The sequence below is a fragment of the Dasypus novemcinctus genome, chromosome 8 (genome assembly GCF_030445035.2).
Source record: "Dasypus novemcinctus isolate mDasNov1 chromosome 8, mDasNov1.1.hap2, whole genome shotgun sequence".
NCBI lineage: Eukaryota > Metazoa > Chordata > Mammalia > Cingulata > Dasypodidae > Dasypus > Dasypus novemcinctus.
This window is the reverse complement of record NC_080680.1, coordinates 98,948,297-98,972,386: the sequence shown is the minus strand read 5'-3', so window position 1 is coordinate 98,972,386 and position 24,090 is coordinate 98,948,297. Positions and strand designations below refer to the sequence as shown.

Below are 24,090 nucleotides of genomic sequence, written 5' to 3'. Positions count from 1 at the left end.
AAAATTGGTTCCCCGTGTCTCCTAAAGAGAATACAAGAAGACAAGCAGACACAGAAGAATGCACAGCGAATGGACACAGAGCAGACAGCGAGCACAGGTGGCAAGGGCAGGGAGGGGGAATAAAAAAAAAATTTAACTGGTAGATTCAGCTCTCAAACTGCAACACCTCTCTAATAATCTGCTGACCAACTAAACAAACATTTACCAGTTCCTCTTTACAACAAGGTATCATTCTCCTTGAAATCCTCTTCATCACTGTTTTGTTTCTTCACCTCTCCCCTTCCTTTAAGTATACTCTTCAAGGATCCACCCTAGGCAATATTCTTTTTTCCTCTTTACAATCTCCTTTCAATCTCCTTTCAAAATTTCACTGTTCCAGTCACAGCTGTGATGTGATTAATTCCTAAATCTTTCTCTCTACCCGAGCACTCTCCAACACTCTGATTCTCTGCATTTCCAGATAGTTGTGAGAACTTCCACTTTTACATTCCATAGGCAATCAATTCATCCCAAATTGTACTCATCTACCCTCTCAGATTTTATTACTCCATTTTCTACTCCTGTTACATAGTACAATATTTCTAAACAAACACAGCTAAAAACCTCAGCCATTTTTGAAATCTCACTCTTCCTTGCCATACAGTCAATATGTTGTCAGAGCCTGCTGATTTTATTTCAATGGCTACTCTTCTAGTCAACTGTTCCTTTTTAATTTCTACCCTCACTGTTCTGAATCTAGACCCGTTTACCCTAACATAAACTGCAGCAGGCTAATACTTTAACTTGGAAACCCTGGATTTATCTACAGCAGAAGTTCTCAACAGATGGAGTAGCATCTCCTAAGTGAACATATAAAAAATCTGTAAGGGTGGTTTCAGTTGTCACAATGATGGAGGGGCATTACTGGCATCCACTGGGCAGGAGGGATGCTAGCATCCTGCAATGTTTGGGACAGTGAACAAAAATAACTCTCTTGCATTGTGCATGATGTTCTTGAAGTTTCTGGCCAGATACTCCTACAGGAAAGGCTTATTTTTACTGAGTCAAAAATACGCTTTACAAAGCATATTTGTGGTTTAACTACCAGTGAAATTGAAGTAAGACCTACTTTACTTTGCTGGGAACTTTGCTGAAACTATTTGAAAAGATCATATCACAGATAACATCTATGACAGAAGTACAACATTCTACTTTTAAACCTATTATGTACATGATGATAGTACATATAGGTATAAACATCTGATTACATCACTGTTTTCTAGGTATGCTTAAACATTTGCCTCGTTAAAATGTTTATTATTTTAAATTATACTCCTCTTTATTTCTCCTCTGATTCAATTTAGGCATTATATTGATTTTTAAAAATATGTATGTATAGATAAGTTATTTCTATGATTTTTACTTCAAGATAAAATGGTATTGTAAAATGTTATAAGAAATCATGGGGACAGATGTAGCTCAAGCAGATGGATGCCCACCTCCCACGTGGGAGGTCCTGAGTTCGGTTCCTGGTGCCTCCTAAAGACGAGCAAGACGGTGAGCTGATGTGAAGGGCTGGTGTGGAAGCTGACACAATGAGATGATTCAACAAGATGACGCAATGTGGAGACACAACGAGAGACACAGCAAGCAGTGAATGGATGTGGCTCAAGTGACTGGGTGCCTCCCTCCCAAATGGAAGGTCCCAAATTTGGTTCCTAGTGCCTCCTAAAGAGAAGATGAGCAGGGAAGTGGCTGTGGCTCAATCAGTTGGGATCCCGTCTACCACATGGGAGGCCCTGGGTTCATGTCCCAGGGCCTCCTTGTGAAGGCAAGCAAGCCTGCAGGCCAAGGAGAGCTGGCAGAGCAAGATAACTCAACAAAGGGAGAACAAACAGACACAGAAAAAACGTGCAGCAAATGGACACAGAGAACAGACAGCAAAAAAACAAGCCACGGGGTGGGGGGGCATAAATAAATAAATAAATCCTTTTTAAAAAAAGACAAAGAGAGCACATAATGAACAGAAAAGAAAGCAGACAGCAAGGGGTGGGGTTGGGGCGCTGGGGAATAAATAAATCTTTAAAAAATCCTGTCTCTGACAGAAATAAGAAACACTGGTCTACCTGAAATACAAAGTCCTGATCCAGGCCTATTTCTGCTCAGAAATATTTCACAGTTTCCTTACAGCTTATAGAAAACCATCCAAATTCATCTTCATGTCATTCAAGGCTCTTCACAACAGAGGACAAGCCTATTTATTCAGATTATATTGTTACTCTACTTATATCCCAATAGTCCAGATCAAATGAATATTCTCAATTTTCCTCCTACACACTCCATGTAGGAGTGTACACTTCCATGCTTTTGGTAATGATCTTCCTACTGTCAAGCCCTTAATTACCGTTTCTAATGTCTAAAATCTACCTAATCTTCAAGGCCCAACATACACACTGCTCCATTTTTACAAATGGAAGAAATTATTCCTTCCTATGAACAACGACTTTTTCCTCATACAATTCAATTATATTATCATACTTTTTATAGCTTTCCCCGCCCCCCAGATGGCTCCCTCATCTGCTTGTTGTTTTCATTTGTTTTTGTTCACTGTCTACTTGCTGTTTGTCTGTCTTCTTTAGGAGGCACTGGGAACCAAACCCGGGACGTCTCATGTGGGAGGCGGGTACTCAGCTGCCAGAGCCACATCAACTTCTCTTCTATAGTTTTTGTTTTTCTTATTAGACTATAAGTCAGAAGTCACACTATGGTATCTCACAGGTAAATATGACCTACAAATGTGTTGTAATTGCCCCAATCATCATATTTAAAATTTGAGCAACACTTAAAAATCAATTCTTGAAAATTCATCTTTGGCATGCTCTCATAATGTCTTTCACATAGAATGTTTTTGGCAATTATAAAAAAAATCATATTAATAAAAAAAGTAAAGCCTAAAAGCATAAAATTTAACAGGTTCCTTTCTTACACTTCAGAAAAAAATTGCAGAACAGAATAACCACCTTAGTCAATCTATACTATGCCAATTTTTAGCATTAGCCATCAATCTCTTTGGTAATACTGTCTTATGGCTTGCACAAAGGACTAATCCGAGAGTCACTGTAAACTTATTGCCAAATTCAGGATTTTCCAATTCAACCACAGTGAATATACAAGCTCTTAAGTAACAAGATGATACAGACATTTACTCAGTAACAAATATTTCTCACACTAGCAATAGTCCCAGGGATAGCTGTTAGAAACATTAAACGAATGTTTCAGATAACTTTCAACAGCCAGAGCATAATTTTCAATATGCAATCCTAATGACCATAATCAGAATAAAGATGGCAGAGCATATAGACCCACCTAGAGAATAATCCTTAAAATGTAAGGTTGGGTCCACACTTGGTATTGGCATTAACTTCCCAAGTAGTTAGAGAACTCAGTGAATGGTTCCCATTTACTTCTGCTCCAAGTAATTGAGGTTTTATTGCATTTCAAAAATAAGTTTGGGTAATGGATGTAGCTCAAATGGTTGACTGCCTGCTTCCCATGTACAAGGCCCAGGTTCGTTCCCTGGTATGTCCTAAAAAACCAACATAAAAACCAACTCTCATTGGGGAGCGGCTGTAGCTCTGTGGTTGAGCATCTGCTTCCCATATGAGGTCCTGGGTTCATTCCCCAGTATCTTCTGAAAAAGAAAAAAAAAAGTTTAAGTAGAAATAAAAAAAAGTTAGAGATGGTTCTGACAAGTCAACTGCCAATATTTAATAAATGTAAAGACCACTGTATTAGTCAGCCAAAGGTGTGCTGATGCAAAATACCAGAAATTGGTTGGTTTTTATAAAGGGTATTTATTTTGGGTAGGAGCTTACAAATACCAGGCCATAAGCATACGCTACTTCCTTCACCAAAGTCTACTTTCACATATTGGAGCAAAATGGCTGCCAACAGCTGTGAAGGTTCAGGCTTGCTGGGTTCCTCTCTTCCCGGGGCTTGCCTCTGTTTTCTCTGTGAGCTTACTTCCCCCCGGCTCTAGCTTAAGGCTTCAGCATCAAACTCCAACATCAAAAACCCTCCAACTCTGTCCTTTGCCATGCCTTTTATCTGTTAGTTCCCACCCACCAAGGGGCAGGGACTCAATGCCCTATTGTCGTGACCCAATCAAAGCCCTAATCATAATTTAATCACAGGCAGGTACAGACTAGGTTACAAACATAATCCAATATCTATTTTTGGAATTCATAACCATATCAAACTGCTACAACCACTAAGCTCCTGAGCTACATGGCATTTTTATCTTAAAAAATGCCTGCAGTCTGGGAGTCAATGTGGCTCAGTGGTTGAGCACTGGCTTCCCACAGGCAAGGTTACCTCAAAAACAAACAAAAAAACCTGAGATCATATGCCCACCCTTTTCAACTCCCATACTTTCCCATATTAACGACATCTTTAGCATTCCATTTGATTGGTCTGAGAGATTCCATTTGGGAGCACATTCTTTGGATGAATAATTCTGTCTATTTGGACTATTTCTCATTGTGAACATTAAAATTCTAGGTTGTCAAAAAAACAAAAACAAAACACACAAAACCTGCGGCATGCTCTATGGAATATGAATGCATTCGTGTTGTCACAGGGTGTTATTAAACTCCCATCCTGAGGAGTCCTGCTACATTCTCAAACAGAGTGGCAGGAAATCTCTAGAGCACACAGGTAGTGCGTAATAAAAGAAAATAGACCCATATGCCAAGCTTTTGATATTAATGCTTGTACTTATGAACCTTATTCTTGCAAAACTGAAACTCAGCCTAATAATAACTATTGCCTAAGAGTTACCTTTTGAAAACCTCCTTGTTACTCAAATGCGGCCTCTCTCCAAGTCAATCAGCATATGAGCCTCCCTGGCACCAAGAGATTAATACCAAGCATCAACTGGCATTTAGAAAAAACCTCGACCAAAGGGGAAAAGCATTAAATACAAAATACAAAAAAGTTTTTATGGTTAAGAGATTGCAAAGTGAGTCAGGAGGTCATTTCAGAGGTTATGCTTATGCACATCTCAGACAAATCTCACTAACTGCCATAGTAAACAAAGCCTCCAAAAGGGGTGCTTCCAAGGGCTCCAGATACATCTGGAGACAAGGCACACAACCACATGAAATCAGCACCCCGTCAGTGGGCCTTACCTTGGAATATATGATAATCTATTTTTCCAATGTAACAGAGGTAGACCCATTTATAATTTCCCTACACATGATACTTCTACCCTTTTTCTGAACCTATAATTAGCACTATACCCATTAAAAATATGTCCCAGAGACTTGAATCTTCAGTCTGTTCATATGCCAGGTGACCCCTGAATCTCAGCAGAGTCACAGCCAACCCCTACTCTCCAGTTAATCAGACTCACCCAGGACAACGAACAAAGTGACAACGATGATCAACCCCCATCCCAAAAAACAGAGTGTGTCTACACCTGCAAGCAAGACAGTTCCATCCATCTGTCCCATAAGATCTAAGCCCCATCTCAATCTGAAGCAGAAGACGCATTACCATCCCAAAATCTTAAAGACTGTCGAATTAACAAACATAAGGGGAGAATGGAACCGTGACAAATATTATTGTAGCAATGAAAGAACCTGTAAAAGAATGATATAAAGATAGTGGTTACTGGAGGTTCTGAGGGGAGAGGGTGGGAAGACTAGGTGTAACATAGGCAGTTTTTAGGGCATCAGAGAATTGTTCTGCATGATATTGCAATGACGGATACAGGTCATTACACATTTTGACAAAACCTATAAAATTATACAATGCAAAATGCAAACCATAATGTAAACTACAGACCTTGGTTAGTGCAATGCTTCAATATTTGTTCATCGACTGTAACAAATGTCCACACTAATGTAAAATGTTATTAATAGGGGGAAATATGGGAATGGGAGAGGATGGGTTTTACTGGAATCCCCTATACTTTCAGGTAAGTTTTCCGAAATCTTCTCTAAAAATAAAGTTTATTATATGACAAACAAAAAACAAAAACTAACAACAACGAAAACAAAAATACCTTCAATGTATCATGAGGCACAAAGGACCTGGAAACACTACCACTACAATCAAAAAAGTACACTAAAGTATAGAAGAACAGATGACACTGTTCTAATAATCAGGCTTTTAAGACAGGTATAATTATGTAAATGTGAAGTTTCTTCAGAATGACAAACAAAATCATAAAATGCCTTCAATCAAAATGTCCACCTGCCTAGCAGTTCAAAAGATATATCACCACATGGGAAAATACACATCTTTGATGAATAAAGAAATGGAATTTTAAAAACAGTCTTGAGAAGTCATATATTTAATCATTAAAAATACTTAATTGATTCTGGTGGGAATCTGAGGGAGATGCAGATTATTTAAGACTGCCGTTGGCATGACATCAATACAATTTATTTACAAAGGTCACTAACAGAAGATAAAATAGTCTCTACTTCTGGATATGATGATTATACTTTGAGACTTCTGCCCCAAATAAATGATTCAAGAAAAAGTAAAGTAATGAGAACAAAGACTGTCATAAAAATAAACAATGCAAATATGCACTAATGTTGTTTAGCCACTTCCACATTAGAAGAATCATTGAGTGAGAAGATAAAACAACTGAAATGATTCAGACTGAGAAGAAAAAATAATTTTAAAAAACAGAGCCTAAGAGACCTGTGGGACATCATCAAGCATACCAGTATAAACATTATGAGAGTACCAGAAGGAAAAAAGAGAATATTCAATGAAAGGACGGCAGAAAACTTCCCAAATTTAACCAAAGGCATAAGAAACAAAGTCAAGAATCCCAACCCCAAACAGGATAAACACAACGGGAAGCATGTCCAGACATAACAGAAGTCAAACTATCAAATACAAAGGACAAGGAGAGAATTCTGAAAGTTGCAAAAGAAAAGCAAGGTAGTATGTTCAAGGGATTCCCAATAAGATTAAGTGCCAATCAGAATCCATGGATGCATTAATAGTAGGAGACTTCAATGTACCACGTTCAATAACAGATAGAACATCTAGACAGATCAATAAGGAAATAGAATTCTTGGATGGTACTATCAACTAACTGGACATAGACATATATAGAACATTTCACCCAACAGCAGCAGAATACACATCTTCTCTGGTACCCATGGGTCCTTCTCCAAGACAGACCATATGTTAGGTCACAAAAGTCTTAATAAACATTAAAATACTGAAATCCTACAAGGCATCTTCTCTGGCCACAATGAAATAAAGCAAGAAATCAGTATCAGAGGGGAAAATGAAAAATTCACAAATATGTAGAAAATAAACATACTCTCAAAAAAAAATAGATTTAAGAAGAATTCACAAGGGAAATTAGGAAATATCTTAAGATGAATGAAAATGAAAACACAATATGCCAAAACTCACGGGATACAGCAAAGGTAGTGCTGAGAGGGAAATTTATAGCTCCAAATGCTTACATTAAAAAAGAAGACAGACCTCAAATCAGAGACCTAACCTCACAACTGGTGCAAACTAAACCTTAAGCTAGCAAGGAAAGATATAAAGACTGGAGTGGTGATAAAAGAAACAGAGAAGTTAAAAGCCCAAAACAATAGAGATAATCAACAAAACCAAAAGCTGGTTCTTAGAAAAGATCAATAAAATTGACAAACCCTCAGCTAGAAAGATGAAGAAAGAAAGAGGTAAATAGGGAAGTGGATGGGGCACAAGTGACTGGGCTTCTGCCTACCATATGGGAGGACCTGGGTTCAATCTATGGGGCCTCCTGGTAAAAAGCACACCTGTGTGATGAGCTGAGTGCCCATGTGGCAAGCCAAGTGCCCACGTGGCAAGCCAGTGCCCACGCAAGTGAGTCACGCAGCAAGATGATGACACAACAAAAGACAGATGAAGGGGAGAGTCAAGGCGAGGCACAAAAGAAACCAGGAACTGAGGTGGTATAAGTGAAAGGGCACCTCTCACCACATCAGAGGCCCCCAGGATCAAATCCCAGTGCATCCTAGAGGAGAAAAATGAGAAGAAAAGACAAAAAGAGAAATAGATACAGAAGATCACACAGTGAATTGTCACAGACAGCAAAAACAGGGAAGTGGTGGGGAGAGAGGGAAGGAAAAAAAAAAGAGGTAAATAACTAAAAGCAGAAATGAAAGGGGTACATTACTACTGACTCCACAGAAATAAAAAGGATTCTAAGAGGAAAGTTTGAACAACTGTATACCAATAAATTACATAATCTAGCTCAAATGGACAAATTCCTAGAAACACATAAACAACCTATACTGACTCAGGAAGATATAGAAAGATCACGTGTGGCTCAAGCAGTTGGTTGCCTGCCTATCACATGGGACAGTCCCGGGTTAGTCCCAGTGTGTCCTAAAGAAGACAAGCAAGACAGTCAGCTGACAGGACAGGGTTGGCATGGTGAGCTGATGGAACAAGATGACACAATGTATGTCATTACATGTATTTTAATTACTGGTATGTAATTCTTTCAATTATATACTATGATCAAGTGGGATTTACCCCAGGTATACAAGGGTGATTCAGTTTTTAAGAAAATCAATCAGGGAAGCAGATATGGCTCAAGTGATAAGGTCCCAGCCTACCATATGGGAGGACCTGCGTTTGATCCCTGGGCCCTCCTGGTGAAAAAGAAGAAGAAAAAGCATGCTCGGCGGTGAGCCAGTGCTTATGTCTGAGTGCCCGAACAGTCAACTGAGTGTTCATCCAAGTGCCTGCATGGGGAGTCAAGTACCCATGTAGTGAGCTGAGTGCCTGCACAGTGAGCCAAGTTGTCCACACAAGTGCCTATGTGGCGAGCCAGTGCCCACATGGCGAGCTGAGTGCCCACACAGCAAACTGATGCAACAAAAGAGAAACAAAAGGGAGAGTCAAGGTGAAGTGCAGCAGAGACCAGGAACTGAGGTGCTGCAATTGACAGGGAACCTCTCTCCACATCAGAGGTCCCCAGGATTAAATCCTGATGAGTCCTAGAGGAGAAAGATGAGAAGACAAAGAGAGAAAAAGATACAGAAGACCACATAGTAAATGCACATAGACAGCAAAAATAGCAGGGTGGGGGAGGGAAAGGAGACGGGAAGAAAAAACAGGAAATCAATTAATGTGATATATCACATTAAAAGAAGGAAGTTTTGAAAAAAATCACAATCATCTCAATTGACACAGAAAAGTCATTTGACAAAATCCAGCACCCCTTGATTAAAAATACTCAGAAAACTAGGAATAGAAGGAAATTTTCTCAACATGATAAAGAGTATATGAGAAAAAAACCACAGCTAATATCATACTCAAAAGTGAAAGACTGAAAGTTTTCCCTGTAAGGAAGGAATAAAAGAGAAGAATGCTCACTGTAACCACTGTTATTCAACAATGAATTGGAAGTTCTAACCAAAGTAGTTAGGCAGAAAAAAGAAATAAGAGGCATCCAAATTGGAAAGGAAAAAGTTGTCACTATTTGCAGATGACATGATCCTATATAAAGATAACCCTGAAAACCCCACAACAAAGCTACTAGAGCTAATAAACTAATACAGAAAGTGGCAATGTACAAGATGAACATGCAAAAATCAGTAGTGTTTCTGTATACTAGGAATGAACAACCATAAGAAAATATTAAGGGGAAGTGGATTTGGCGCAATGGATAGAATATCTGCCTACAACATGGGAGATCTGCGATTCAAACCGCGGTCCTTGACCCGTGTGGAGCTGGCCCATGCGCAGTGCTGATGCGCACAAGGAATGCCCTACCATGCAGGGGTGTCCCCCACGTAGGGGAGCCCCATGCGCAAAGAGTGCGTCCCGTAAGGAGAGTGGCCCAGCGTGAAAAAAGTGCAGCCTGCCCAGGAGTGGTGCCGCACACACAGAGAGCTGACAAGCAAGATTACTCAACAAAGAGAGACATAGATTCCTGGTGCTGCTGACAAGAATACAAGCGGACACAGAAGAACACACAGTGAATGGACACAGAGAACAGACAACTGGGGCGGGGGGGGGCAGGGAAGGGGAGAGAAATAAAAATAAATCTTTAAAAATAAAAGAGAATATTAAGAAAAAAATTCCATTTGTAATAGCAACTAGCAGAATCAAATATCTATGAATAAATTTAACCACAGACTTATACACAGAAAACTACCAAATACTGCTAAAAGAAATCAAAGATGAACTAAATAAATGGAAAGACATTTCATGTTTATGGATTAGATCTAAGTGATTTACAGATTCAATGCAATCCCAATTAAAATTCCAAAAGCCTTCCTTGTAGAAATGGAAATGCCAATCATCAAATTTTATATGGAAGGGTAAAGAACCCTGGACAGTGAAAAACATTTTGAAAAAGAAGAATGATGTTGGAGGACTAACACTACTAGATTTTAAAAAATGATCATAAAGCTACAGTGGTCTAAACAGCATAATATTGGCACAAGGTCAGATATATAAACCAATGGACTCAAATGGAAAGTTCAGAAATAGAACCTCACATCTATGGCCATTTGATTTTTTACAAGAGCACCAAGTCCACTCAATGGGGAAAGAATAATCTCTTTAACAAATGGTGCTGAGAAAACTGGATGTCCAAATGCAAAAGGATGAATGTGGACTCCTATCTCATATCATGTATAAAAATAACTCAAAATGGATTAAAAAACAAAATATAAAAACTGGGAACTATAAAACTCCTAGGGGGAAAAAAAAGCATCTTCAGGCACTTATATTTAGGCAATGGTTTTTTAAGACTTTACACTAAAAACTTAAGCAACAAAAGAAGAAATAGATAAATGGGACTTCAACAAAATTAAAAACTTTGGTGCAAAAGGACTTAGTCAAAGTATAAAGACAACCTATAGAATGGGAGAATATATTTGGAAACCACATATCCAATAAGGGTTTAATACCCAGCATATAAAAAGAAATCCTACAACTCAATAATAAAAAGACAACTAAAAAAATGGGCAAAAGATTTTAATAGACATTTCTCCAAAGATTCACAAATGGCCAAAAGCACATGGAGAGTTGATCAACATCATTAGCTAATAAGGAAATGCAAATCAAAACCACCATAAGACAACATTTCTGGGAAGCGGATTTGGCTCAATGGATAGAGCATCCACCTACCACATGGGAGGTCCAACGTTCAAACCCAGGGCCTCCTGAACTGTGTAGTGAAGCTGGCCCATGCACAGTGCTGATGTGTGCAAGGAGTGCCACGCCATACAGGGATGTCTGCTGCGTAGGGGAGCCCCACGCGCAAGGAGTGTGCCCTGTAAGGAGAGCCGCCCCGCGTGAAAAAAGTGCAGTCTGCCCAGGAGTGGGGCCACACACACGGAGAGGTGATGCAGCAAGATGACTCCACAAAGAGAGACAGATTCCCAGTGCCACTGACAAGAATACAAGTGAACACAGAAAAACAAACAGTTAATGGACACAGAGAGCAGACAACTGGGAAGGAGGGAAGGGAAAGGGGAGAGAAATAAATTAAAATAAATCTTTACAAAAAAAAAAAAAAGATAGCATTTCACATGCACTAGAATGACTACAATTAAAAAAGATAGAAAATAGTAAGTGTTGCAGAGGATATGGAGAAAAAGGAACACTTGGTAATTGCAGGAGTGTAAAATAGTGCAGCCATGGTGAAAAACAGCTTGGCAGTTCCTCAGAAAATTAAGTACAGAATTACCATACAACCCGTCAACCCCACTTCTAGGTATACATGCAAAAGAATTGAAAGCAGGGATTTGAACAGATATTTGCACACCAATATTTATAGCAGCATTATTTACATCTGCCAAAAGATGGAAGCAACCCAAGTATCCATCAAGATGAATAAACAAATATAGTATATACATACAATGAATGTATAAACTATGAATATACAATGACTATAAATAAATGAACATGCAATGGAAAATTACTCAGGTGTTAAAAGGAATGAAGTTTTGATACAACAACATGGATGAAGAATGAAGAAATCATGTCAGGTGATATAAGCTAGATACAAAAAGACAAATATTATATGCTCTCACTATAAACAATAATTAGAATAAACAAATTCATAGCCTCAGAAACCAGAATACAGATTACCAAGAGCCAGGATGGGGACAGGGACTGGGGCGTTAAATCTTTTCATAGAACTTCTGTTTGGGGTGATGGAAAGTTTTTGTAATAAATGATGGTGATGGTAGCACAATATTGTGAATGTAATTAACTCCACTGAATTATATATTTGAATGTTGTTAAATGGGTAAGGTTTAGGTTGTATATATGATACTAGAATAAAATTCATAAAATCCATAGGACTGTATGACACAATGAACTCAAATGTAAACTACAGATCATAGTTAATAGAATTGTAGTAATACTGTCTCATCAATTGTAACAAAGGTACCACAATAATGCAAACTGTTAATGGAGAAAACTAAGGGGTGGTATATAGGAATTTTGTATTTTCTGCATGATTTTTTTTGTAAACCTAAAAGTATGTATTCAAAAAACAAGTAACCACTTTTATGCAAAGCAACAGATGCTATGCAAGAAAATAAACTGATAGCACTAAAAAAATAAATTAAAAGAATGCCTAAAACTCATTCTTCCTATAAAATTTTATAACAATAATTATCTTCTCCAATTGAAAAGAAAAAAATAAAGATAAGCATGGGGAAAATGAGATGCCATTACAGATATGACCTATAGTGAACACCTTAATTCTCAAGCCTGCGGAGTAGTGTTTTGGGTGTTTGTTTTTGTTTTTTAAGATTACATTCTATGAAATGTAAAAATGAAAAAGACAATTCCAGCATCCCTTACCTGTACAGAGAAGTCCATCTTTATAGTAAAGTGCATACACTCTGGCACTGTGTCCAATTAATGAAGAGGTCTCAAATGCTTCATGGTCCTCCAGTTGCTTCATTCTCAAAATAGCCTTCAAATAAACCTTCTTCCAGTGCAAAGCATCTTGAACAGAATCATCTATCTGCCAGCCCAAATTTTTACATGCAGTCTGCCACACCTCCGTACAGGCACTTATCACCTTATTCCACTGTTTAGAGACGAGGCAGCATGTGAGTAAAGTCTGAGGATCAAGCCATTTTAACAAATAAAAACTTAGCTCCAGGGGAAGGAGTTTGAGGAAGTCCCGCTTGAGGAGAGTCTCCAGGTTATTGGAGAGATGCCTGAGCTGGACTGCCCCACTCAGACTAATCAGGTGATCCAGAGTTTCATTTTTCTGCAAGTCCGTCAGAGAAAGAAATGTAACAGAAATGTTATCAAGCCATGTCTCAAAGTCCTTTCTCTCCATAAGGTTATGGAAAAATTTACCTGTGGCACATCAAAATATCGTATTAGTTCTGCTCAAAAAGAATGTTCAAGCAAGACTGCTAACAAATGAAGTATTAAAAATTAGTGTAAAAAGCTGGCATTACAACATTATGCTCAGTTATCACATTACAGTTGTGTAGTTAATACATTCTATCTCAAAATTTTCCATCCACACAAAAGAAAATACATTTGAGGAATCATACTTTTAACAAATTATGATCTCTAAAATACGACAGTGAAACTTGTCAGTGTTAATTGTTTCTTCTGAAGTCTAACACAGCTACATGAATCTACACCTTAAAAGATTTACAAAGTATTCATTATGTAATAGTGTATTTTATAATACACACACCCATCAAAACCATTATAAAACAATTTCCTCAGTCAATTCCTTACTATGCAACATTTGCATATGAAAGTCACAAAAATAAGCACCAGGATGTAACAAGAAATCAAGTCTCTGGAGCAGTAACTTGAGGCATAGTTATGCTAAGCACAACCTGACCTATCACTAAAATCTCAGAACTGACTACTCACTTTTGCAATCAATATTCAGGCAAAAAGGATGGGGAGGAAAAATAAAGTGTAACAAGGTATATGACTCAGGTATTCTGGTTCTTCCACCTCCTTTATGGCAATGCGTGTTAGAACATGAATTACAAAGGTCTTATTTGGTCTTACACAGCCTGTTTTTATAAGCCTCATATGAGCTAATGACAATTCTTAACCATCACAACGGTTAACCTCCAATGAGCCATGAGGGTCCTGGAAGCCTGCAAATAAGGCAAATGAATAACCCTGATGCTTACAAAATACCCCAAAACAGGTATCACACCATCTCTGCTTTGCAGATGAGGAAACTGAGGGTCCTAGAAGGTAAGTGATTTTCCTAAAAAGCACAGAGCTATTAAAATAGCAGAGGAGTGCTCTCCTCTACCAGTGCTCTCAAGATCAGAATTTTTCCAACCACACCAAGCTGTCTCCCTCTGAAGTCAGCTACAACTAAGAAAATCACAATTAGATAAGATCTGGGGACACTGCCTATCCAACTGTACCACCTTTACAAGAATGACAAATTACTATAAGGCTAACTGGGACAAACAAATTTTAAAGTGCTCAGCATTATATATTGTATCAAGGTGTCAACTCATTTTTTAAAAATGGGAAATAAACTAATGGAAAGAGAACAAAAAATAAAGCAAACCAGTAAAAACCACCTTTCCTAAGATTGACCATGTATTAATAGATGTTAATGTCAGATGATGGATACATAGGAGTTCATTATTCTCTTTATTTTCACGTGTTTAAATTTTCCACAGTTAAAAAGCTTTCCTTCTAATCTGATCAGTTTCCCACCAGATTGTTTTACTAATTGCAAAAACTGAAGCCTAAATTAATATGGAAGAGGAAAATAAATTCCTTTCCAGACAAGTCTCCTAGATTTCATCTTTAAACAGTCAGATCTCATCTTTCGACTCTGTTAATAAGTAAAAATCATTTTCAGTAAGTTTCCAATATCAAATTTGGCAAAAATTTGATCAGACAGAAAGCAGTCTAATTTATCTGTAGAAGTGACCAAATCTTTCCAATCACACCATCTGCTGTCTAATAGTTTTGGTTTCTCAGTGACTGGACTTTAAGATAACACTCCTGAAGCCTCAGGGTTGAGCTAGCTAGAATTTGTTGATTTATTTTCAGCATTTACTAGGTTGCCAAAAACTCAGTTCACCAAAAATTTTGTCAGCTTATCACAAGATAACAAGTCTTCTTCCTCTGAATCCTAACAATCCTCTATAACATATATAGAAAATCTCTTTTAAAACAATAATTCACAGGGAGACAAAATTCTTTTCTGTGACGTTCACATAATACTATAACTGCTAACTAATGGGAAGGTTGAGGGGTGGAGCTAACCTGACCATTGAGGTGAAAGAAATTCCCCTCTCAGATGTTTTTCAATCCTCTATGCAGAATGGAATCCAGGCAAAGTGCAAATGCTTGATTTTGCAAACAGTTAAGATTAGCAACAGCTGCTGGTACATAGGTCAGTCAAAAACACACCAAATACCTGCTCTGAGCTTCTTCCATAACTCCTAGAAGTGCAATGCCACATATCTTGTAGAAAAAATACTTCTATTTATATGAGCTGGATTGTTATTTAAATGGTCACAAGGCAAATTTATAATACCCATTTAAACATTATCAGGGTGAATCTGCTTCCCATCACTCACCAGTAAGTAAAAGATATCCTACAATATGCCAAATTAATGTGTCTATGACATCACTGAAAAGTACAGGGCAAATCTCCAGTGAGCATCTTTTAAAAAAAAAAAACCCAGCCACTCCAGAGATTTATATATTCTAACTCCCAACAAGAATTTCTTTTCCTACTTTTACATTAGATATTGCCCTTTAAGCTGTTCAACTCCTTATGGGTGGTTATTTTCCAGTTCTTCATCTCTGAATGCTGTTGAAAAAGGAATCTTTTTTTTTTTTTTGGAAGAAAGCAGGCCCATTAACTATGCAGAATACACTACTAGAAAACCAATTTTTACTTTTTCTGAAAGAATCTCCTGACTTTGGAGGAGATAAGAAATAATACTAGAGTGACTTTTTTAAGCTCACCGGTCTAAACTAAACTCTTTTAAGAGAGCCTCTAGGAATGTAAGATACTAGCACCAAAGGCCCCAAAGGGAAAACCACAGGAAGAGTGATTTTAACTCAATACCAGGAGGAGCTTTCAAATGATCTAGAGCTTTCAAACAATGGAACAGCTACCTCCAGAATGGTGAGCTTGAGGTTACCGAAGACAATAAAGGACACTTGGTTACACAGGTTGGCTAGGGTAAGTGAAAATGCTTTGGAGTCAATCAAATCTCATATTCAGTCACTTCCTATGTGATCATGGGCAGTTCAACTAACTTCTAAGCTTCAATTTTATCATCTGTAAAATGGAAGCTATCACCTAACTTAAGAATTATGAGAATCAAAAATAAAGCAGGAACATGCTTAGCACAGTGCCCAGTTAGAGTAACTCAAATAGTAGTTGTTAGTTTTATTATGAATGTGTACCTGAAAAATTAATAAATGTATTTTTGTCCACTAAACTGTATTTTAGGCAATTACTAACCTTCTGATATATTGTAATGTAGCCAAAACAAAATACCAATAACTGTGATAGCTCACTGAATTATAGCCTTGATGTATGTTAGCCTTCTGAAGTAGCCAGAAGCCAATATCTATGACTGCTGTCACAGTTCATAACTCACAGAACTATATAACCCAGATGCCTCGTTTCTTTAATGCTGATGCTATGTTTTGAAGCAACATAGTCTTTGCCCTGTAGCTGGACAGACAACTCGTGACTGGCCCTGCTTGTATCCCCTTATCTTGCTTTGCAACCCTGAAGTGTGGTGTCTTTGCACACAGTCCCCTTGTCAATAAACACAAGTCGGCCCAGAACTGACAGCCCCAAGTCCTAAGCTATTTCGCTAGACCAAGCCAGTTCTACTTAGAGTTAGCCTTCCTGACATGCGCAGTAGCCTAAATCTTAAAACTTTACTTGAAGCATGTAATCAACCTGCACAGGATCAGTGATTAGTCTATCTCCAACCTGATCATTATCCTAAGCCAGGGGTTCTTAACAAGGGGTCCGTGAGATTGAATTGAAATTCAAAACCATTATTCTTGTGGGGACCTGCTGGTGCGGGTGTGATGTGTTTACTAAGTAACACAAATGGGGACTGTGGTTTTCACCTGACTGGCAAAGGGGTCTGTGGAACAAAAAAGGGTTAAGAACCCCTGTGACCTAAGCCTACCTACCTGTTTAAATGCTATAACACTGAAAAGTTTCTCCAGTTAGGGGAGAGAGATTTATGGCCCATAGGTCTCCTGATCTCCTTGTTTTGCACTTGGCAATAAACTCTTTCTCTCTTTAAAACTATAGTGTCTTATCTTGACACTGCATCCTCCTTCCCCTTCCAAAAAACCCACAGAAACAAAACCCAAAAACTTATACTCCTAGGTCTTATTAGACATATGACATTCTAGATAAAGGAGTCTGAAAGTATCTTCTTCTCCTCCTCCACCAGATCCTGGCCCTTTCAAGAGTAAAATAGGGTCTGGGGGTGGGGGAAAGCCTTCATATTTCCTCTCTTCTTATCAAGCATCATCAGCAGTTAGAGAGTAGGTGGCTTTGAAAAATGTATATATACCTATAAACTTACATATGTATAAAACATATTTTGAATAGTCAAGAAACAGCTATCACTGGTTGCCTCAGAGAGAACTGGAGAGAGGAGGACATGAGATGGGCCTTTTTATTGTATACGTTTTTGAATTTCAAATCATGTGAACAAACTGTTAAAATCCTGTTTCTTCGTTTTAAGAATAAAAAATCTTTGAAAGAATACAAATAATGTTTACAAATTACAGGCTCTGCAGCTTCACTTGATGCTGGGTGGCCTTTGGCAAATCACTTCACCTATCCCAGGCCCAGCTTACTCACTTGTAAACTGTTACCATGATATTATACACAAGGGTTTTTATCCTGTTAAACAGGATAATGCACGTAAAACGTTTAGCTTAGTACCCGGCACACCGTAAGCCTACAGTAATGCTAGTCACCATTATTATTTAGCATTAATATTGTGATCTTTGCTTTATATCAAGCAGCACCCCACATACACACCTGTTTCCATGTATACCCACAATTATGGCGCAATCACTCACATTAATACGGCGCTTTTTATTTCATAAGCCACCTGTCCACATTTCAGCATCTTTTAATCTTACGGCAGTTCTGGAACATCATTAACTCATTTCGCAGATAACGAAACTGAGACACTAGGAAGAAGAAACTCCGAGACTCAATTTTCCCATCTCTAAATGAACTCCAGAACCCTTCAACACGCTCGTCGACCCCAAGCTCCCTGCTTCCGGAGCCGAGTTCCGCGCGGCACTGACCTGAGCGAGCGCCCCGGGGCCCGGGACCTCGTGCCGGGCTCACACCAACCGTGCGCGCTCGGGCCGCCAGGGCCTTGCAGCGGCCGGGTCCGCTCCGCAGCCATGGCGCCTGCAGAGAGAGAAAGCCCAAAAGGCCGTGGCGCGGCCGGTCAGCAAGAGCGTCAGCCCCCAAACGCCCCTTTCCTGACCCACACCCGCCTCACACAAACCTGGACCTACGGCCGCTGCTCAGGTCCGCAACCTCACAGGGGAGCGGCTTCCGGCGCTGCTTGCGTCATCTTCGCGCGACCCTCCACCTCGCGGCGCCCAGCGGAAGCTGCTACACTTCCGGCTCCCGCCCCGAGGGGGAGGTGGAAGAGTTGAGGAGAGAATAGGTGAGGCGAGGTGGTGGAGCACGCGCAATAAATATATTACGAGGCTTGGACTTGGTGGATCCTTTACCAAAGCTTCCTTTTTTGCACTATATCCAAGTTAATACAGCAGGTTCATGCCTTTCATCTAATTTAACTCCAGCTCTGTAGCATTATTTATTATCCTGACTTTACAAAGGAGAGGGCGCTACCGCTCAGAGAAGTTAAGGGACTGACATCCAGAGTCAACCCAGTGAACACCTACTTGTCCCCAGGGCTATGGTTAGTGAATAAAATGCGCAAAAATCCCTGACTGCCGGACCTTTACAACCTGAGGGGAGGCAGACGTAAAAAACTAAGATTGCCATGGTGCAAGCCATAGCAAGTGCTAGTGAAAAATAAAGCAAGAATGGGGGCGGGGTAGGGAGTGAAGTGGGTATGGGAGAAAGAAGGGAGTTGAATGATCAAGATTTGAATCCTAGCTCTTCCACCCTCTGGCCTTGATCTTGGCCTGGTTACTTAACTTCTCTGGCCTTATTTTCCTCAACTGAGTAACAATTGTACTCTCCTCATCTGGCTGCTCTGAGGATTGAAGGGGATGAAGCAAGTAAATGTTTTAGCATTAAGAACTAAAACTGCTCTTCTTATGTGCCAGACATTCTTAGTTCTCACAACAACCCTGCCAGGGTAATTACTGCTATTAGCCCCGCTTTTAGATGTGGGGAAATTGAGGCCAAAAGAGGTTTAGGGATCTTGTCTAAGGTCACGGTGACTGACAAAGGATTTCAACCCAGGTGGACTTCAGAGCACAAGTTATCCTGGTCTTTCTGTAAGGTCTCATAAACCACATGAACGCACACCCCCACCTCCACACCTTCACGTGCATCATATACAAGTACTGCCCCGTAGAACTTTCTGCAATGATGAAAATATTCTCTATATGTCCTATCTAAAAAGGCAGCTACTAACCTCATGTAGCTACTGAACACTTGAAATGTTCTAGCATGACTGAGGAAATTTTAAATTTTATTTAATTTTAATTAATTTAAATAGCCACATGTGAGTAATGGCAACCATGTTGGACAACATAGTCCAATGATATAGACATAATACAAAGACATTCATACATCCAGTTAGTGGTAGAATACAGTCAAGGCTCCAAGCATCCTGAATCAATCTAGGGTATTTGAAATGTAAGAAATACCTTTGGCTATGTGGGTGGAAGCCAAGTATGGGGTCCTGGAAGTCACATCTTAAGAGAGAAAACTTGATTTGGTAGGCAATAAAGCCACTATAAGACTTCTGAGCCAAACAGTGACTGATGACAATATTTTAAGAAAATTTAGGAAGACTTAGGTACACAGATTGCATAACATCCATGAAAGGGAAGGCAGAAGCAAGGTAATTGAGGAAACCAAGCACCTTGAAGCAGTCTCAACCCAGTAAGTATGGTAGGGATTTGATGAATCAAACTGAAAACTCCAGGTGGAACTGAGAGAGAGACAATATTGTTTAAACCTCTCATGGATAAAGAAATCAAATGGTATAAGCTTAAGGACAGAAGAGATCCAGGAGCAAATGTATGGCTCTAAATGTGAAAAGAAAATGGCAAAATAGAAATTTCTGTTTAGTTATTCACAAGACATACCTAATTGCTAAATTTAGTATATGTAAAAATTCCCTTTCATTTGAATGGGAATTTTCAGGTTATATTTTACCACTTTGTAAAAATCTCCAAGTTTGCATGATGAGTATTGAAAAACTATAGCCAATTTTAAATGTAATGAATTATTCTTAGCCAAAAACTATGAAAACTGCTGTGAATGGCAGGTAGGAACAACAAATGTGAAAAGAGAAAGATGGAAATATAGCCTGGCATGAGAGCAGAATGCTCAGTACAACTGCTTACATGACAGGAACATGAAAATATGCTAGATGGTTTTTCTTTTCTTGAAATAAACTTTGTAGTAAAAATGCTTTTTGGGATAATTCCTACACATATGTGCTCCAGGATAACAACAAATGTCAAATGCATAGTTTCTTCAATTCAGGCTAAAATAAACTACATGTTGTTTCCATTTTGAGATAACCTTGCTTGGGGGAGGTTGTTTGGATGCCTGACAATTGATTTAAAAAAGTTCTTGAATATCCTACACCAGGAATTCAGCATTCCTTTCAATGCAACACACAAAACTTCCCTGCCTACTAGAAATGACAATTATTCCTTGTTGTTTAGTAAATTCCATGCATGTGCATGTACCAGGAAGCAGGAATTATTCCATCTGTTCAGTTTCTTGAGATGCGCCCCAGTATATCCTATACAACATTTCTCCTTGAGGGATGATGCTGTGGAGAGGTGATGTGGTTGAACTGTTCTTTGAGCTCCCACAAACACTTTACCAGGGATTCAGCATAAAGATGAGGGGTCAGTTTCATGAGGTACACAAGATTGGAAGCATTCAAAGAGGTTTGCTTGTTCTGTCTTTTGTTCTGGAGTCACTCTAGCTGTAATATGATCAGCATTCGCTCTCCTAGGCAGACAGCAGGTATTCTGGAACAAAAGCTCAGGCTAATCGGCAAGAAACCTTATCCTTAAAGTTCAGGCACAAAGTATTTTTTACCTCAGCTGCTGTTCGACTTGAGTTATCCTGAGATACATTTGGGCATAATTTGGCAACTGGATTCAATAACTTAAAAAGTCCTGAAATTGCTCCCAGACAACATGCAGGTAAGTTCCTTATCATCTCTGAAGCATTTGGTATCTATTAAAACAGTCTTTGAGGAAGCTGAGTTTTCTTCATTTTCATCTATGTGCAAATCATCAGCACTGAGAAAATAGAAATGAGTTCAGATCACAATTTCAGAAGGTTATTTTGTTTTGTTGTTTTTTCTTATTCAATGGACATGGAAAAATACAGATGGGAATCAGGATTCTCCAATGGTTAAGAATGAACTTTGGAATATGACTGACTTGAATTCATATCAGGTCCCTATCCTACCCCCTAAGTTTCTGTGTAATCTTGGATAAATTACTAAACTGTTCATATGCTCAATCTAACTTTGAGATAATCTATCTGAAAGGAATATGACAGGGCTAAATGAACTAAGGCTTAATATGCTTAAAAACAGTGCCTGGCACATAGCAAGTGATAAATAAGAGGTAACTATTATTAAGGGAGGCTTTGTTGTTCAAAGTGCCAATGAATAGGGATTTAACCTCCTTTAATGTTCCCTGGCTGTTATATTACAACCGCGTATAAACCCTTCCAGAGGACAATTTATCAACTCCCTTGATGAGATGGAGAAAGCTTATCCCAAGTCTATCCTAGATTTCTGGAGAAAAGCTATGGGGATAGAAGGAATCTGCCCATACTGATGGACATGTCAGGTGGATTAAGGGACATTGTCAAAAATAGACTCTGATTCAGTATTAAATTGGAAAGTCATACTAGAATATAAATGTTTTATAGTAGCCAGTGTGCAGCAGCCAACAGAAGCTACCACAGCATGGAAAAATAGCCCTTGACTTTTTGTAATTAGAGAAGAAACTAATCCAAGGGCTTCAATTCAAGATTATATATTTTCCTAAAGTTTTTTTTTTAATCCCTAATGATGCCACTTTTTACTTTATATCCGTGTCTATCTTTGATTGCCCTTTTTTCCCCAGTTTCTAACACAGTGTCTTATATAGTAAGTAGCTTTCATCCAAACAAGCAAGCAACATTTTACTCATCACTGGAGAAGAATTAGACATGATGGCTGCTGTTCAGACTATTCATCTAATGAGAGAGATAAAATAATAAAATTAATAAGCACTTAAAATAGAGTGTAGTACTGCTAAATGCTGTCATAGAGGTACATACAGGGTTCTGTGGGGGAAAGACAAGAATGGAGATGAAGCTTAAATGAACACATGCTCTTTTCTTAATTTAGGTGGCATCCTGTAGGCTTCGAACTCACCAGTGGTGTTTCATTTTGTTTAATGTCATCCTATTTCATGCCTTGATTTTTGGAGCTGACTTCATAGAAGAATACTTTCTGCATTCTTTGCCTTATATAGATATGAAAGTTACTGAAATTAAGGATAAAGCAAGAAAATTGAACATGGAGCCCTTAAGAAGTAATCTCTCCAACTATTATATCCTGAACCAGCCGGAGGTGTGTAAAGGGAAGAATATTTTTTTGCTTTCTCTCATCTTCAGTAACCCAGAAAATGGGAGAAGGCGGGACCTCATTAGGAAAACTTGGGGTAATATGACCAGTGTCCGAGGACACACCATTCTTACACTATTTGCTTTGGGAATGCCTGTTTTGATAACTGCTCAGAAAGAGATAGTCAGAGAATCCCTTAAGAATAATGATATAATTGAAGGAATCTTCCTGGACAGTTCTGAGAACCAAACCTTGAAAATCATTGCCATGACACAGTGGGCTGTAACTTTCTGCCCTAACGCCCTGTTCATTCTCAAGGTTGATGAAGTTATATTTGTCAATCTACCAAGCTTGGTGGGCTATCTCCTCAGTCTGAAAGAACACCTTGAAGATATCTATGTAGGAAGAGTTATCCACCAGGATACACCCAGCAGAGACCCTCAGAGCCAAAAATTTGTTCCTCTTAGTGAGTACCCAGAAAAGTACTACCCTGATTATTGCAGTAGTGAGGCCTTTATAATGTCCCAGGATGTGGCTCGGATGATGTATGTAGTTTTCAAAGAAGTACCCATTATAGTGCCAGCTGATGTGTTCGTAGGAATTTGTGCTAAATCCATTGGCCTTATACCCATCCACAGTTCAAGGTTTTCTGGGAAGATGCACATCAGGTATAACAGATGTTGCTATAAGTTCATTTTCACATCCTCAGAAACTACAGATGTTGAAATGCTCCTGGCATGGAAGGAAATTAATGATGGTAAAGAATGTTCTCTGTTTGATACTTACTCTGGGCTCATTTCCTGCAAACTTCTAACATACCTTGACAGATTTAAACATTTTCATGTAGATACCATAAAAAACAATGCCATGTATTTTGGTGATTAGTATTTCCCTATTTTTCTTATAAGACTAGTCTTTTTAAATTACCTTCTACCCTGTTATAGAAAGCTTCCCTCCTTCCTCATGTTTGGTGTATTTTCACTCAATCTGTAATTGGACTTAGCAAGTTGCAAAGGTTTAGTGTTCCAATGTACTAAATTTTATTGAGATCTCATTTTATGGAATTTAAGTGTAGGGGTAGCATTATTCTTTTAAAAAATCTTCCCATGTGTTAATAATAGGGTGGTATATAGGAAAAAAATACCTAATGCAAGTTATGAACTATAGTTAACAGTAATATTTTAATATTCTTTCATCAGTTGTAACAAAGATACCACACCAATGCTAAATGTCAGTAATGGGGTGTATAAAGGATAGGGGGTTTTGC

The 24,090-nt window shown here is 38.7% G+C and overlaps 3 protein-coding genes across 5 annotated transcripts in view; 1 reads left to right on the top strand and 2 right to left on the bottom strand.

Moving 5' to 3' along the window:
* FBXW2 (F-box and WD repeat domain containing 2) overlaps positions 1-18,639 on the bottom strand; it is a 46,850-nt gene extending 28,211 nt beyond the window's left edge. The window contains exons 1-4 of one of the 3 annotated variants that reach the window (XM_004473333.4): positions 18,531-18,623; positions 18,322-18,430; positions 18,088-18,201; positions 12,847-13,356 (exon numbers count right to left, since the gene is read on the bottom strand). In XM_004473333.4, coding sequence (XP_004473390.2) covers positions 12,847-13,336 — 490 coding nt within the window. In that variant the 5' untranslated portion in view covers positions 13,337-13,356; positions 18,088-18,201; positions 18,322-18,430; positions 18,531-18,623. Of the gene's footprint in view, positions 1-12,846; positions 13,357-18,087; positions 18,202-18,321; positions 18,431-18,530 lie in introns of all 3 variants that reach the window. The other 2 variants (XM_004473331.4, XM_058302474.2) reach the window with 2 other exon arrangements.
* Positions 18,640-19,680: 1,041 nt separating this feature from the next.
* The window catches only part of PSMD5 (proteasome 26S subunit, non-ATPase 5), a 32,928-nt gene continuing 28,518 nt past the window's right edge, over positions 19,681-24,090 (bottom strand). The window contains exon 10 of the mRNA XM_071217027.1: positions 19,681-21,498. Within this exon, the coding sequence (XP_071073128.1) occupies positions 21,493-21,498 (6 nt within the window). The 3' untranslated portion in view covers positions 19,681-21,492. The remainder of the gene's footprint in view (positions 21,499-24,090) is intronic.
* On the top strand, positions 22,427-23,708 carry B3GALT9 (beta-1,3-galactosyltransferase 9). Its single transcript, XM_071216560.1, has 2 exons — positions 22,427-22,435; positions 22,605-23,708. The coding sequence occupies exons 1-2, from the start codon at positions 22,427-22,429 to the stop codon at positions 23,706-23,708; spliced, it is 1,113 nt and encodes a 370-aa protein (XP_071072661.1).